Raw genomic sequence first — 15,457 nt, forward strand, 5'->3', positions numbered from 1 at the left:
GTGCCCCCTCCTCACCGTAATTAGGCTCCGTTGAGAGCCCTTTTCCTTCTTGCCAGTCCGAGCAGGCTCAGAGTTGGCCGAAACCAGGCGGGAGGGGACGGCCATGGGAACCCGACGGTGTGACCCTTGACCTCGGGGACGGGGCCAAGGCCAGAGTTGTTGGCCAGACCCGCATGGAACCTCAAGACGCCTCCTGTCATCTCTCTCGCACCGGGAACGTGAGCCCAGCGCCTACACGTGCAGAATTCCTGAGGAGGGGCCCTGGGGTTAGGTGCCCGTGCCTGGGCCCCCGGCAGCCTAAACCACTCCTTTAAGTGGTCCGAGGGGTGCTGGGGAAATGTCTCATCTGGAGCCCAGGGATCCCCCAAGAGCAGCTTCCCTCTGCTCTTAGATGCGAGAAGGAGGTTCTGATTTTGCAGAGACACCTGGGAGGTGGCCAGGGCCAGGCAGGCTCTGCCAAGTACCCTTCCAGCTTCTGGCCCAACGAGGGAACACTTTGGGATGAGTGTTACAGGCTTGTCGGAACTCCTCTGGTGACGACTTGTGGATGGAACGCACACAAGTGTAGAGTTATAGCTGAGGTCTGTACCTTCCCCTCTTCCAGGCGGCCTTCTGTGCCTCTGCTCTGAGAACAAGAGACTCAGCCTTGATTCTGGCACACGGGTGTTACTTGGTCACGTGAAATAAAAGGTTAATATTGGCCGAACATGGTGGCTTACACGTGTAATCCCAGCACTTCGGGAAGCCAAGGTGGGCGGTCAGGAGTTTGAGACCAACCTGGCCAATTTGGCAAAAACCCCATGTGTACTAAAATTACATAAAAGCCAGACATGGTGCTTCGGCGCCTGTAATCCCAGCTACTCGAGAAGCTAAGGCAGGAGAATCGCTTGAACCGGGGAGGGGGAGATTGCCCAGATGGCGCCACTGCACTCCAGCCTGAGCGACAGGGCGAGACTCCATCTCGAAAGCAAACTAAATAAAAGGTTAATATTTATTTATTTACTTATTTTTAGAAACAGGGTCAGGCCGGGCGCAGTGGCTCACGCCTGTAATCCCAGCACTTTGGGAGGCTGAGGCAGGTGGATCACGAGGTCAGGAGTTCAGGACCAGCCTGGCCAACATGGTGAAACTACGAAAATTAGCCAGGCATGGTGGCAGGCACCTGTGATTCCAGCTACTTGGGAGGCTGAGGCAGAGAACTGCTTGAACCCAGGAGGTGGAGGTTGCAGTGAGCCAAGATTGTGCCATGGCACTCCAGCCTGGGTGACAGAGCTAGACTCCGTCTCAAAAAAACACAACAAAACAAAAAAAACCAGGGTCTTGTTCTGTTGCTGAGGCTGGAGTGGAGTGGTGCAATCACAGCTCACTGCAGCCTCAACCTCCTGGGTCCTGGGCTCAAGCAGTCCTCCTGCCTCTGCCTCGCTAGTAGCTGGGACCTCAGGCACACATCAGCACACCTGGCCAACTTTTTTTTGGTATGTTTTTGTAGAGATGAGATCTCACTGTGTTGCCCAGGTTGGTCTCAAACTCTTAGGCTGAAGTGATCCTCGCACCTCAGCCTCCCAAAGCGCTGGGTTTACAAGCATGAGCCACTATGTCTGGCCCTAATAAACAGTTTTAGACAATGACAGGAGTGCACATAAAAGATCAAAACTAGAATTTGCATAATTAGTATTATTTATTAAGCACTCAAGGAACAGTCAAGACCAAAGTCCCTACCTGTCCTTGGAAAAATGTCACCTCTATAGCAGGTGTCCTAACCCTGGAGTCCGCCCACCTTAGGAAGTCCTTGAATATCTCTCCGGGGGAAATCTATCAGCTGCCTGAAGAGCTTTGTGTGTATTTGTACATTTTCCTGAGGAAGGAGGTGCCTGGCTTCATCAGTTTCTTAAAGGGTCTAGGACCTCAAAAGAAATCAGAATCTAGATATTTGGATACCCTTTTCTTTTTTTTTTTTTTTGGCAGAGATGGGGTCTCACTATGTTGCCCAGGCTGATCTCAAACTCCTGAGCTCAACCATCGTCCTGCCTCAGCCTCTCAAAGTTCTGGGATTACAGTCATGAGCCACAGAGCCCAGCCATGATACCTTTACATCAAAAAAATTTTTTTTTTTTTTTTTTTTTTGAGACGGAGTCTCGCTCTGTCTCCCAGGCTGGAGTGCAGTGGCGTGATCTCGGCTGACTGCAAGCTCCGCCTCCCGGGTTCACACTATTCTCCTGCCTCAGCCTCCCAAGTAGCTGGGACTACAGGCGCCCACCACCACACCTGGCTAATGTTTTTTGTATTTTTAGTAGAGATGGGGTTTCACCGTGTTCCGCAGGATGGTCTCAATCTCCTGACCTCGTGATCCACCCGCCTCGGCCTCCCAAACTGCTGGGATTACAGGCATGAGCCACTACGCCCGGCCTACATCAGCATTTCCCAACATGCCATGTCAGGACCACTTACTTGCAGCAGAACTACCTGGGATACTTATTTAGGAACAGACTCCTGGCCCCCAGCCAAACCTCCTGAGTCAGTCTTTCAGGGGTGGGGACTGGGATATTTTGTTTTGCACCGACTCCCTAGGTGATTTTGCTGCTTAGCCAAATGAGAACCATTGTTCTGAGCTCACATATAACACGGCGAACAACTGTGTCTGTGTCCTCTCCTTGGGAGAGAACCCCAGATGTAAGTTGCTTTGTCTGTTGCATGGGGAGGGGGAGTGTTGGAAATCCCAGTGGGATGTGTCCTTTCCCCCATATGTGGCACTAATTGAGCTGGAATATACAGGGAGAGGCAGCAGTGCTGGTCTAGGGATGGGAGCAAGGCCAGCCAGGCTGCCAGAGACACAGGTGTGGTTTTGGAGAATCCCATGACTGAGTTAATCCCTCCATACCAGGTTCCACCCCAACTCCACAACATCCTGTCTCTCTCCCCAGACAAACCAGCCCCAGATCCTCCTGGGTCCCTGAAAGCTGACACAGCTGTCTTGGAAGACAATGGTTGAGATTCCAAGGCGGAAGCATTTTTAAGGCCCTACCTAAAACGGCCCCACCCTGGCTTCATTCCTCCTCCATCTTGTCCCGCACCTCTGCCGGCAGACCCTGGTAAAGGGTGTCTTCCACCAGGAGCCCCGCCTTCTTTAGCCCCCCACAGTTGCCAAGTTCTTCCGGCAGCGCCTCAAGGCGGTTTCCTTTGAGCTCCAGGCGGCTGAGGGCCCTGAGGGCACCCACGTGGGGCGAGAGCTGGCTCAGCTGGTTGTCACCCAGAAGCAATGTCCGAAGCTTGCGGCAGAAGAAGAGCTCGTCGGGCAGGGCCTCCAGGGCATTGCAGGAGAGGGCCAGGTGCTGTAGGTTCTGCAGGAGGCCCACCTCGGGTGGCAGGGAGTGTAGCCCGTTGTGGGACACATCCAGCAGACGGAGGCCCGAGCACAGGCCGAGCTGGGAGGGCAGGGTCTCCAGCTTGTTGTAGCTCAAGTAGAGCTGCTCCAGGCTCCTGAGCTTCCGCACGTGCTCGGGGACATAGGCGATCTGGTTGTGCCACAGCCTGAGCGTGACCAGCTTCCGGCAGTGCTGGAAGCTGAGGATTTCCTCGATGGAGCGCAGGTGGTTGTCCTTGAGGTCAAGTTCCTGCAGGGCGCCCAGGCTGAACACTGCGTGGGGGATGCGCTCCAGCCCGCAGGCCACCAGCTCCAGCTCCCGCAATGCCGCCAGTTTCTTGAGGCTGTTCAGGGCAACCAGACGGGCCCCATCGTTGTGCAGGCTGAGCCTCTGCAGGTGGCCGGCGACGTCGGTCACACTGGCTGGCACCTTCCCCGCATTGCTCCGGAGGGACAATACCTTGAGCTGCTTCAGCTCCCGGAGGCTCTCCAGGGTGGCCGCCCGAGCCAGCTCCTGGGGGAAAAGCCCCTCCAGGTGCAGCTCCTCCAAGCCCCGCAGCCCGAACACCCAAAGCGGCACCTCGCGGAGCTCCTCGCATTTGACGCGCATCACCTTCAGGTGGTCCCGCAGGAAGACCTGCAAGGAGAAGGGTAGCCTGGTGGGCGAGTGGAGCAAGCTGAGCTCCTGTAAGTGCACCAGCTGCGACAGCCCCGGGGGGAAGGTGATATCGCAGATGGCCTCCAGCCGGAGTGACTCCACCTCACTGAGCTCAAAGATGGTGTCGGGCAGTCCCGGAAGCATGCAGAGGGCCAGCTCCAGCCGACCTGCGGCGTTGCGCTGCAGCTTCTGTCGAAGCTTCTCGGGCGTCCACTCGTGGTTGAGATTGAGCTGCTTTAGACGGCTTTCGCTGACCTCGGACAGGAAGACGGCGAAGCGCTTGGAGTAGAGGGAGTCATACTGATCGATGAGGTGCAGCATGAAGGCGAAGTCGTTCTTGACATCAGGAATGTCCCCCATGCCAGTCTCCTCCCGCACAGAACGGAAGGAGTACTCCTTGAGGGGCCGGTGGAAGAGCCAGTAGAGCGTGTAGATGCAGGTGAGTCCGTAGATGCACACGAAGGAGATGTAACAGAAGGCCAGCTTGGAGAAGAGGTGGGCCTTGGTGTGGTTGCAGCAGAAGCTGGCGTAGCCCGTGACCTCTGACGTCTCCACCCTACAGGCCACCAGGAAACTGATCTTCTCCACATAGACCAGGTTGTAGACCAGGATGGCCAGGAACTTACACACTTTCAGCACCGTCTGTCGGATGTACATGGTGTACAGGATGTCACCCTCTTCCACGTGCACACGGAACTTCTTCACCTTCTCAAACAGGGCTTTGGCTTGCTCACCCTCCTTCTTGTCCAGCAGGGTGACAACTGGAGGCTCGGTCACCACCTTCTCTGGTTCCGCCAGCACTTTCTCCTTCTCACCCTCCCCTGCCTTCCCCGGCGCGGCCCCTGCCGTGGCCACTATGGTGGCCGAGGCCCGTCCGGTGGCTGCTGGGCCCTTCTGGTTCTCCCCGGAGACCTCGGACAGGGCCCTTGTGGTCCATGGAGAGTCGAAACACTTGCCCAGGATGGAGATGAAGTGTTCGATCTTGGAGCTGGTGCCAGGGAACTTGAACCAGAAACTGGTGCAGACCATGAAGATGAGTGTGTGAATGACCACGAGGTAGGGGAAGTATTTGGCATACCAGTGCAGGGCCGTCTCATAGCACAGCTGGTTAATGAAGCTGTATTGCTGCAGGTCCAAATTGTTCTTAAGACCTTTAACCTCCTGCAGGGCCCCCATCTGCTCAGGGCTCCTCCGAGGCAGCAATTGCAGGCACGGGGCCTCTGATAAGTTCTCCTGGGGCTCGTGATTGGGTAGACAGATGATCTTGTCCTGTGTCACCTGAGGAGCAAAAGAGACTGAGGGCTGTAATCCTAGCACTTTGGGAGGCTGAGGCGGGCGGATCACTTGAGGTCAGGAGTTCGAGACCAGCCTGGCCAACATGGTGAAACCCCGTTTCTACTAAAAATACAAAATTAGCCAGGCATGGTGGCAGGCACCTGTAATCCCAGCTACTCGGGAGGCTGAGGCAGGAGAAATCGCTTGAACCTGGAAGACGGAGGTTACAGTGAGCCGAGATCGCACCATCGTACTCCAGCCTGGATGACAGAGTAGGACTCCGTCTCAAAAATAAATAAATTAATTTTTTTTTTTAAAAAAAAGAGAAAATGAGGGAGATGGGGGAAAAACAGGCTGAAGGTGGGAGGCCCCTGCATCCCCCATCTCTGACTGTTGCCAGCCAGCTGTGACTTTGGAAGAGTTTTGCTAAACCTCTAAGCACTGGTCTTTTTTTTTTTTCGAGACTGAGTGTCACTCTGTCACCGAGGCTGCGTGCAGTGGTGCAATCTTGGCTCATTGCAACCTCCCCCTCCCAGTTCAAGCAATTCTCCTGCCTCAGCCTCCTGAGTAGCTGGGGCTATAAGCACGCAGTACCACGCCCAGCCAATTTTTGTATTTTTAGTAGAGATGGGGTTTCACTATGTTGGCCAGGCTGGTCTCGAACTCTTGGCCTCAAGTGGTCCCCTGCTTCAGCCTCCCAAAGTGCTGGGATTACAGGCATGAGCCACCGCAACCGGCAAAGCACTGGTCTTTGAGAAAAGGAACTGGGTTGAATCGTGTCCCCCGAAAAAATGTTGAAGTCCCAACTCCGAATCCTTATGAATGTGGTATTATTTGAGCTGCGTCAGGCGGCTCCTGTTTGGTAACAGGGTCTTTGCGGAGGTAGTCAAGTTAAGACAAAGCCAGCAGGGTGCGCCCAGTATGACTGCGCCTTAGAGAAAGGGGAAACAGAGACACAGAGACAGACACATAGAAGATGACGCGAGGATACAGGGAGAGGCTGGGTGTGGTGGTTCAGGCTTGTAATCCCAGTGATTTGGGAGGCAGTGGGACGGGGGCCAAGTCGGGGTGGTAGAGGAGAATTGCTTGAGGCCAGGAGTACAAGGTTACAGTGAGCTATGATTGCGCCACTGCACTCCAGCCTAGGTGACAGAGCTTGCTAAAAAAAACAAAAAACAAAAAACAAAAAACTGTCTCGGCTGGGCGTGGTGGCTCATGCTTGTAATCCCAGCACTTTGGGAGACGGAGGCAGGGGGATCACAAGGTCAGGAATTCAAGACCAGCCTGGCCAACATACTGAAATCGCGTCTCTACTAAAAATACAAAAAAAAAAAAAAAAAAAAAAAAAAAAATTAGCCGGGCATGGTGGCACACGCCTGTAATCCCGGCTACTTGGGAGGCTAAGCCAGGAGAATTGTTTGAACCTGGGAGGCAGAGGTTGCAGTGAGCCGAGACTGCACCACTGCACGCCAGCCTGGGCGACAGAGGGAGGCTCCAGTCTAAAAAAAAAAAAAAAAGAAAGAAAGAAAAGTACTGGGAGAATGTCATCTACAAGCCAAGGAACCCTTGGAGCTACAATAATCTAGCAGGGAGGCTGGAAGATTCTCCCTCACTGTCAACTGATGCCTTGATCTCAGACTTCTGGCCTCCAGAACCCTACGGGAAGAGGAAACATTTCTGGTATTTAAGGCACTCAATCGCTGCTACTTTGTTACAGCAAAAGTAACAAACTCATATACCAATTCCGGCCCTTTCCAGAGTCCAGGGAGAAACTTGAGCATGATGAAAATGTGGGGCTGGGCACGGTGGCTCACACCTGTAATCCCAGCACTTTGAGAGGCCGAGGTGGGAGGATGTCTTGAGGCCAGGAGTTCGAGACCAGCCTGGGCAACATAGCAAGACCCCCGTGTCAACGTGAAATTAAAAAATTAGCTGGGCGTGGTGGCATGTGCCTGTAATCCCAGCTACTCTGGAGGCTGAGGCGGGAGAATTGCTTGAGCCCAGAAGTTCAAGGCTGCATTGAGCTATGATCATGCCACTGCACTCCAGCCTGGATGACAGAATGAGACCCTCTTTATTTTAATTTTCAATTATTTTATTTTATTTTTTTTAAGATGGAGTCTCGCTCTGTCGCCCAGGCTGGAGTGCAATGGTATGATCTCGGCTCACTGCAACCTCCACTTCCCAGGTTCAAGCAATTTTCCTGCCTCAGCCTTCCGAGTAGCTGGGATTACAGGTGTCCACCACCATGCCCAGCTAATATTTATATCTTTAGTAAGGACAGGTTTTCACCGTGTTGGCCAGGCTGGTCTCGAACTTCTGGTCTTAAGTGATACTCCCACTTTGCCCTCCCAAAATGCTGGGATTACTGGTGTGAGCCACCATACCCAGCCCCTGTCTCTTTTTAGCCAAAAAAAAAGAAAAAAAGAAAAAGAAGGGTAGAGTGTGGTGCCTCATGCCTGTAATCCCAGCACTTTGGGAGGCCGAGGCGGGGAGATCATGAGGTCAGAAGTTCAAGACCAATCTGGCTAACATAGTGAAACTCTGTCTCTACTGAAAATTATCGGGGTGTGGTGGCATGTGTCTATAGTCCCACCTATTCAGGAGGCTGAGGCAGGAGAATTGCTTGAACCTGGGAGGCAGAGGTTGCAGTGAGCTGAGACCATGCCATTGCACTCCAGCTTGGGCAACAGAGGGAGACTCCGTCTCAAAAAAAAAAAAAAAAAAAAGCCTGGGCGCAGTGGCTCACGCCTGTAATCCCAACACTTTGGGAGGCCCAGGCAGGGAGATCACTTGAGGTCAGGAGTTTGAGACCAGCCTGGATAACACGGTGAAACCCCGTCTCTACTAAAAAACTACAGAAATTAGCCAAGCATGGTGGCGGGCGGGCGCCTATAATCCCAGCTGCTCAGGAGGCTGAGGCAGGAGAACCACTTGTACCCAGGAGGCAGAAGTTGCAGGGAGCTGAGATCACACCACTGTACTCTAGCCTGGGCGACATAGCAAGACTCCATCTCAAAAAAAAAAAGATATGGAATGGCATAGCAATGTGGGACTCTGGTGCTTCTGGCTATGGAGGTAAGGAAGATAAGGGGTCTGGATGGGCCTTTGAGGGGCTCTGTCTTCAGTTTCCTCTCACTTTCTTGGGTGATGGGAAGGCTTCCTGACTTCCCCAGACACCTGCCCCACCCCTCTGGTCATGCCCCCTTCACAGGGGAGCACCTCACCTGGAGGGTGCAGCCAAAGACCCCGATCATGAGCATGGCCACGGTGAGGTACTCGGCCAGCACGTCCCACCAGGGTTTGAGCACCTTGAATGCAGGCTGCTGTTCCGTGAACTGCTTGAACTCGGCCACGGGGATCATGCTGCCTGTGGGAGGGGATGAGACGGGGGGGTGTAGAGAGAGACCCTCAGGATGGAAGGCTCTGCAGGGGGTACCCCGAGGAGCCACACACAGGCAGGGCCGTGCTCCTCATCTGCCCGTGACCCTCCCTGTTCAAACTTGTCCAAACATCCGAGGTGTGTGCCCCCCACTTCCCTCTTAGCCTGGCCTCAGTCACCCTCCATGCAGACATCACCACCTGCCCAGAACCAAGTGGCCACCGTTCCCCTCTGGGCACCCCTGCACCTGATCTGACTTGTCTGACCTCAAAGAGCACAGTAGGGCTAGTCCACAGGGCCACCGCCCTCCAGCTTCCTCGCTTGGCTGCCTCCCCGAAACCAGGTATTCCTCTCCCACCCCTGACACCAAGGCCTGAAAACATCTGCCTCGATGCTCCCTGACTGCAGACACTCAGCGTCTGGGCCAGCCTCGGCTCTCACCCCCACCAGACCTGAAAGTGTCACAAGGCTCAGGACTTCCGGGGGTGGGCCCCTCCACCCCCTCCAGGGGCACTCTGGGCACCACCTCCAACCTCCAACCGGAAAAGCCGGCTGGAGCCTGGCTCTGGTTACCAGGGCCCCAGGGGCAGGGAGTGGCCAAGCTGAAGGCTAGTCAGCCCTGGGGGTAGAGGTGACCATGACACCTGAGTTTCTAAAGGGGCTACAGCCCAGAATCACAGGCAGAAACCAGAGGCCTGGCTCTGAGAGGGGGCAATGGGGTGTCCGGATGTCCGAGGAGGAGGGAGGACTTGCAAATGGAAAGCTGTCAGGTGACACCTACGACCAGGCCAGGGCTGTGCTGCCAGGTTCCTAGCCGGCCCACTCTGTCTGTTCCCAGGGGCTCCTTTTAGACCAAGGTATCATTATTGCAGATACAGACAGGCCAGCCACAAGTCACACTGGGGCGTGGGGCATGAGCTGAGATGTCAGTCTCCCAGGCAGGCGCCCACTTCCCCAGAGGCTGAGGTGGAACAAGGAAGGTGGAGACCCTTAGACCAGCCCAATTCTGCCAACATCCAAGTTCCCCCAGTCCTGGGAGCCTCCTGTCCTTGTCCAGATAGATAATCTGTAACTGGGGCTGGGCGCCGTGGCTCACGCCTGTCATCCCAGCAGTATGGGAAGCTGAGGCGGGCGGATCACTTGAGGTTAGGAGTTCGAGACCAGCATGGCCAACACAGTGAAACCCCGGGTCTACTAAAAATACATAAAAAATTAACCGGGCATGGTGAAGCACACCTGTAATCCTAGCTACTCTGGAGGCTGAGGTGGGAGGGTCTTGATCTGGGGAGGCGGAGGTTGCAGTGAACCGAGATCGTGCCACTGCACTCCAGCCTGGGTGACAGAGTGAGACTCCATCTCAAAAGACACACACAAAAAGATAATCTGTAACTGGGCACAGGGGTTTGGCCAGGAAGGAGGGCATCTGCCCATCAGGGAGTTCTCTCTGGCTCCCCATCCATCTCCCCAGGAAGAATCTAGGGAAACCCTGGTCTCCTGACGCACAGCTCAGCCAATGATTCTGACATGCCTGAGCCTCCCTTTTCAGTTTCTGTGTCCCCCCAATATTTTGGGGCGACTCCTGGGTACAAACAAGATAGGCTGCAGGCTCCACCCACCAAGTTAAAGGCCAGGCAGTCCCCAAAGACCACATCCTTTTACCCCCTCAGGGGCCCCCACTTCAGTCTGGGGAATCAGGCAGGCACGGGGGTGGGTACAGCCTGCCCACATGGGGACTCACCATGCAAGCGTAAAATGTCATGAGTCGGGCCAGGTGCAGTGGCTCACATCTGTAATCCTAGCACTCTGGGAGGCTGAGGCAGGCGGATCACGAGGTCAGGAGTTCGAAACCAGCCTGGCCAGCATGGTGAAACCCCGTCTCTACTAAAAATACAAAAATTAGCCGAGCATGGTGGCATGAACCTGTAGTCCCAGCTAGGCAGGAGAATCCTTGAACCCGGGAGGTGGAGGTTGTGGTGAGCTGAGATCGTGCCACCACACTCTAGCCTGGGAGATGAAGCGAGACTCCGTCTCAAAAAAAACAAAACAAAAAACAAAAAGTCATGGGTTCCCTGACTCAGGTGGTGACTCACCCAGACTCTAATACATGCAAGGGGGTGCCCAGAGCACAGGGTCCCAAACACCATCGCCTGGCCCTCATGCTCGTTCATACTCTCTGCCCTAAGCACAAAGCCAAGTATAGTTTGGGAGGCTGAGGTGGGTGGATCACTTGAGGTTAGGGGTTCGAGACCAGCCATGGCCAACATGGTGAAACCCCATCTCTATTAAAAATACAAAAATTAGCCGGTCATGGTGGAGGGTGCCTGTAGTTCCAGTTACTCGGGAGGCTGAGGCACGAGAACCCCTTGAACCCGGGAGGTGGAGGTTGCAGTGAGCCGAGATTGCACCACTGCACTCCAGCCACAAATATCCCAGTCTGCCTGGGTCACCAGTATCTAGAAACATACCAGGACAGCTCAACTATCCCCAGGGGATGAATATGTACATTGCACCCACCAAAATGGACGCTTGGCGTCATTCTGGGTCATGCATATTTGTGCATGAGGGTATAAAGTCCAAGTACATACACTGAGCTTCGGAGAGACCCAGCACCAGGGACCCTCACATCCTGTTTCAGTTCTGGCCATCCATTAAGTCCTCGAAGGATCCTGCAGGGACAGTACTCTGTTGCTTTACCTAAGAACGTTGACCCCAGGCTGGGCACGGTGGCTCACACCTGTAATTCCAGCACTCTGGGAGGCTGAGGCAGGAGGATTGCTTGAGCCCAGGAGTTTAAGCCGCTGGGGCAACATAATGAGACCCCATTTCTACAAAAAAATCTAAAAATTTGCCAGGTGTGGTGGTGCATGCCTGTAGTCCCAGCTACTGGAAGGCTGAGGTGGGAGGAGTGCTTGAACCCAGGAGTTAGAGGCTGCAGTGAGCCATGAACCAGTCTGGGCAAGACCCTATCTCAAAAACAGAAAACAAAACAGTACTGACTCGGGCCAGGTGCGGTGGCTCTCGCCTGTAATCCCAGCACTTTGGGAAGCCAAGGTAGGTGGATAATTTGAGGTCAGAAGTTCGAGACCAGCCTGGCCAACATGATGAAACCCTGTCTCTCCTAAAAATACCGAAACAATTAGCCAGGCATGGTGGTGGATGCCTGTAATCCCAGATAGGTTACAGGTGAGAGGGTGAGGCAGGAGAATCGCTTAAACTCAGGAGACAGAAGCTGCAGTGAGCCAAGATCTCGCCACTGTACTCCAGCCTGGGCGACACATTGAGACTCCGTCTCAAAAAAACAAAACAAAACAAAACTACTGACTCTGGGGACTGCAGAAGAAATCACACAAAACACACACAAACACGAGCCAGGACCAACTTCCTGTCCTTGCCACCCTGGTGTGAGCTCCACCAATAGCCATCCCAGGTGCACAATCACAGACAAGAAGGCAGAAACTCTCAGGGGACCGGGGGGCAGCCACAGGGGCTATCATTATCTGTCTCCATGACTCAAACTTGATCCTCACAAACCTGCCATTAAATTTCCACAGACACAAGACAGGCCCCCACTTTGTCTGAGCAGGGGTGGGGGGAAGGGGTGGTGGAAACAGGGGCTTGAAGAATTGGGGCAGAGCCAGGGAAAACACAACGATGGGACGTATATACGCTCAGCTTCCTCCACCAGGCACTGAACGCCTCCTTTTCTCCCAAGTCAGGCAGTGTCGATGTCGGGGACTTTGTTTTCCAGACTCAAGGGAGAGAAATAACTTGCTCAAGCTTCTACAGTTCAAGTGGCATTCGAAGCCTGACCCATCCAGCCTCCAGGTCCTGTCTATAGGATTGCAACCGCTCTGTTCCCTCTTGGGAGACAGCCTCTTAATTAAAATGCAGCATCTTGCTGGGCACGGTGGCTCATGCCTGTAATCCCAATACTTTGGGAGGCCAAGGCAGGCAGATCATTTGAGGTCAGGAGTTAGAGACCAGGCTAGCCAGCATGGTAAAACCCCGTGTCTACTAAAAATAATAAATTAGCCGGGCGCAGTAGTGGACACCTATACTCCCAGCTAATGGGGAAGCTGAAGCAGGAGAATCTTTTTTTTTTTTGAGATGGAATCTCTCTCTGTTGCCCAGGCTGGAGTGCAGTCGCAAGATCTCCGCTCACTGCAAGCTCCGCCTCCCGGGTTCACACCATTCTCCTGCCTCAGCCTCCAGAGTAGCTGGGACTACAGGTGCCCGCCACTTCACCCGGCTAATTTTTGGTATTTTTAGTAGAGGTGGGGTTTCACCGTGTTAGCCAGGATGGTCTCGATCTCCTGACCTCGTGATCCACCCACCTCTGCCTCCCAAAGAGCTAGGATTACAGGCTTGAGCCACTGCACCCGGCTGAAGCGGGACAATCTCTTGAACCCAGGAGGTGGAAGTTGCAGTGAGCCGTGATTGCGCTGCTGCACTCCAGCCTGGGTGACAGAGCAAGACTTATCTCAAAAATCAAACAACAACAACAACAACAAAACAGTGTCTTTGCCAAAAGCACCTAAGAGCGGTGTTGCATTGCGGCAGACCCTGTGGCTCCCACCAGCCCTGGTTCCTTCCACCTGTGCCTCACCCCTCCTCCCTCCCAGGTCCTCTTCAAGCCACTTGCCTCCAAAATATGTGTTGGTGAGTTTCTGCTGGGGGAAGGGTGGAAGAGTGAGACCCTCCACACCCACAGCCCATGCTAAGAGGCAGGGAAGAAGGAAGAAACATCCAGCAGTTTTCAGCCCTAAGAGGGGTTTTGTAGAACACAAGGCCCAACGTTTTTTTTTTTTTTCTTTAAGACATAGGGTCCTGATGGACGCAGTGGATCACACCTGTAATCCCAGCACTTTGAGAGGCTGAGGCGGGTAGATCACGAGGTCAAGAGATCAAGACCATTCTGGCCAACATGATGAAACCTCATCTCTAAAAATACAAAGATTAGCTGGGCGTGGTGCCGCGTGCTTGTAGTCCTAGCTACTCAGGAGGCTGAGGCAGGAGAATCGCTTGAACCTTGGAGGCGGAGGTTGCCGTGAGCCAAGATCGCGCCACTGCGCTCCAGCCTGGCAACAGAGCAAGACTCTATCTCAAAAAAAAAAAAAAAAAGAGAGAGAGAGAGAGAGAGAGAGAGAGAGAGAGATGGTCTTGCTCTGTCACCCAGGCTGGAGTTCAATGGTGCAATCATAGCTCATTGCAGCCCAAACTCCTGGGCTTAAGTGATCCTCCTGCCTCAGCCTCCCTAGTAGCTGGGACTACAGGTGCATGCTACCATGCCCAGCCAACTTTTGTATTTTTTGTAGAGATAGGGGTCTTGCTATGTTGCCCAAGCTGGTCTTGAACTCCTGAGTCCAAGCATCCTCCCACCTCAGCCTCCCAAAGTGCTGGGATTACAGGCGTGAGCCACTGTGCCTGGCCTCAACCGTTTTTTTTTTTTTTTTTTTTTTTTTGAGATGGAGTCTCGCTCTGTCGCCCAGGTTGGAGTGCAGCAGGCTAATCTCAACTCACTGCAACCTCCACCTCTTGGGTCCGAGCAATACTAATGCCTCAGCCTCCCAAGTAGCTGGGACTACAGGTATGCACCACCATGCCCAGCTCATTTTTGTATTTTTAGTAGAGATGGGGTTTCACCGTGTTAGCCAGGCTGGTCTTGAACACCTGACCTCAGGTGACCTGGCCGCCTCGGCCTCCCAGAGTGCTGGGATTATAGACGTAAGCCATGGTGTCTGGCCGAGCTTCAACCTTTTATACGAGGGAGAAACTGAGGGTCTAGGGTGGGGGAGGGTGGCATCTTTGTAGCCCATCCTGGGTCAGGCTCTAGGCCTGTGGATTCCCAGGGGGGTAGTTTTCCAAGCTGCCTCTGCTAACAGACTTGAAAATCTGGGACATCTGTAAGTTCAAGAGCACCAGAGGTCAGGCTTGGTTGAACCCACCCCAAGTGGTAGGTTCTGGGGCTCTGAGGGTCTCCCCAGGATGAGTTGTCAGTGTCTTCCCAGATGCCAAGGGGAGGGGAAAGTGGTTGAGATCCCCAAAATCAAGTTTATCTTCCAGCCTGTTTATCTTCACGCTGAGACTTGGCCGGGTCTGCCTGGCTCCCAGGACAGGGATCTCGTGGACCAGGTTTCCCTTTGCCCCCAGCCCGAACCCCCACCCCAACTCCTGGTGTGTCGGGACGGCCTGCCCTGGCCACAGGGCCAGCGCACCTGGAGCGACTCTGCCCCTTGTCCAGACCCGGGGACTCCCGGCCCGACCCCCACCCCGCCACCTCGTGGGGTACCCAGAGGCGAAGAGCCACCTACTCACCGTTCCAGGAGGGACGCTGGGCCCAACTCCTGGGTCTCTGGGAGCGGAGCTGCCGCGACTCCCGCAGAGTTCCCGGGCGGGCCGCAAGGGTGAGTCAGGGCAGGCGGGGACAGGAGACCCGGAGCCGCCCCGCCCCGCCCCCGGACGACTCGGCCCCGCCTCGTCGCAGGCGCGCCCAGGTCGACCCTACTCCTGGCGCCGCGCGATTAGCGGGATTGGAGGAAGAGAGTGGTCGTATGGTGCTTTGTACTGCTGGGCTTGGCGCTGGCGGGAGATGTAGGGGTCTTAGAACTTTGCAGCTTTGCAGTCTGGCTGGACCCCGGTAGCTGGGGAAACTGAGAGAACTGGAGACCCTGAACTCCCAAAGGGCCACCCTTCTTACAGACCCTGTCGAGAAAATGTGGAGGCCGAAGCCGGGCACAGTGGCTCACGCCTGTCATCCCAGCACTTTGGGAGGCCGAGGCAG

General features: G+C 54.6%; 1 protein-coding gene across 3 annotated transcripts; it reads right to left on the reverse strand.

Moving 5' to 3' along the window:
• Window positions 1-1,659: 1,659 nt before the first annotated feature.
• LRRC8E (leucine rich repeat containing 8 VRAC subunit E) lies at window positions 1,660-15,118 on the reverse strand. Of its 3 annotated transcripts, none has more exons than XM_073017026.1 (4): window positions 14,992-15,118; window positions 10,415-10,554; window positions 8,522-8,664; window positions 1,660-5,297 (listed from the first exon to the last, which is right to left on the reverse strand). In XM_073017026.1, the coding sequence occupies exons 3-4, from the start codon at window positions 8,657-8,659 to the stop codon at window positions 3,045-3,047; spliced, it is 2,391 nt and encodes a 796-aa protein (XP_072873127.1). In that variant the 5' UTR covers window positions 8,660-8,664; window positions 10,415-10,554; window positions 14,992-15,118; the 3' UTR covers window positions 1,660-3,044. The 3 variants fall into 3 exon arrangements, with proteins under 3 accessions (XP_072873127.1, XP_072873126.1, XP_007993286.1); XM_073017025.1 differs by having other exon boundaries at window positions 10,415-10,557; XM_007995095.3 differs by lacking the exon at window positions 10,415-10,554 and having other exon boundaries at window positions 14,992-15,117.
• Window positions 15,119-15,457: the final 339 nt, after the last annotated feature.

The sequence above is a fragment of the Chlorocebus sabaeus genome, chromosome 6 (assembly GCF_047675955.1).
Source record: "Chlorocebus sabaeus isolate Y175 chromosome 6, mChlSab1.0.hap1, whole genome shotgun sequence".
NCBI lineage: Eukaryota > Metazoa > Chordata > Mammalia > Primates > Cercopithecidae > Chlorocebus > Chlorocebus sabaeus.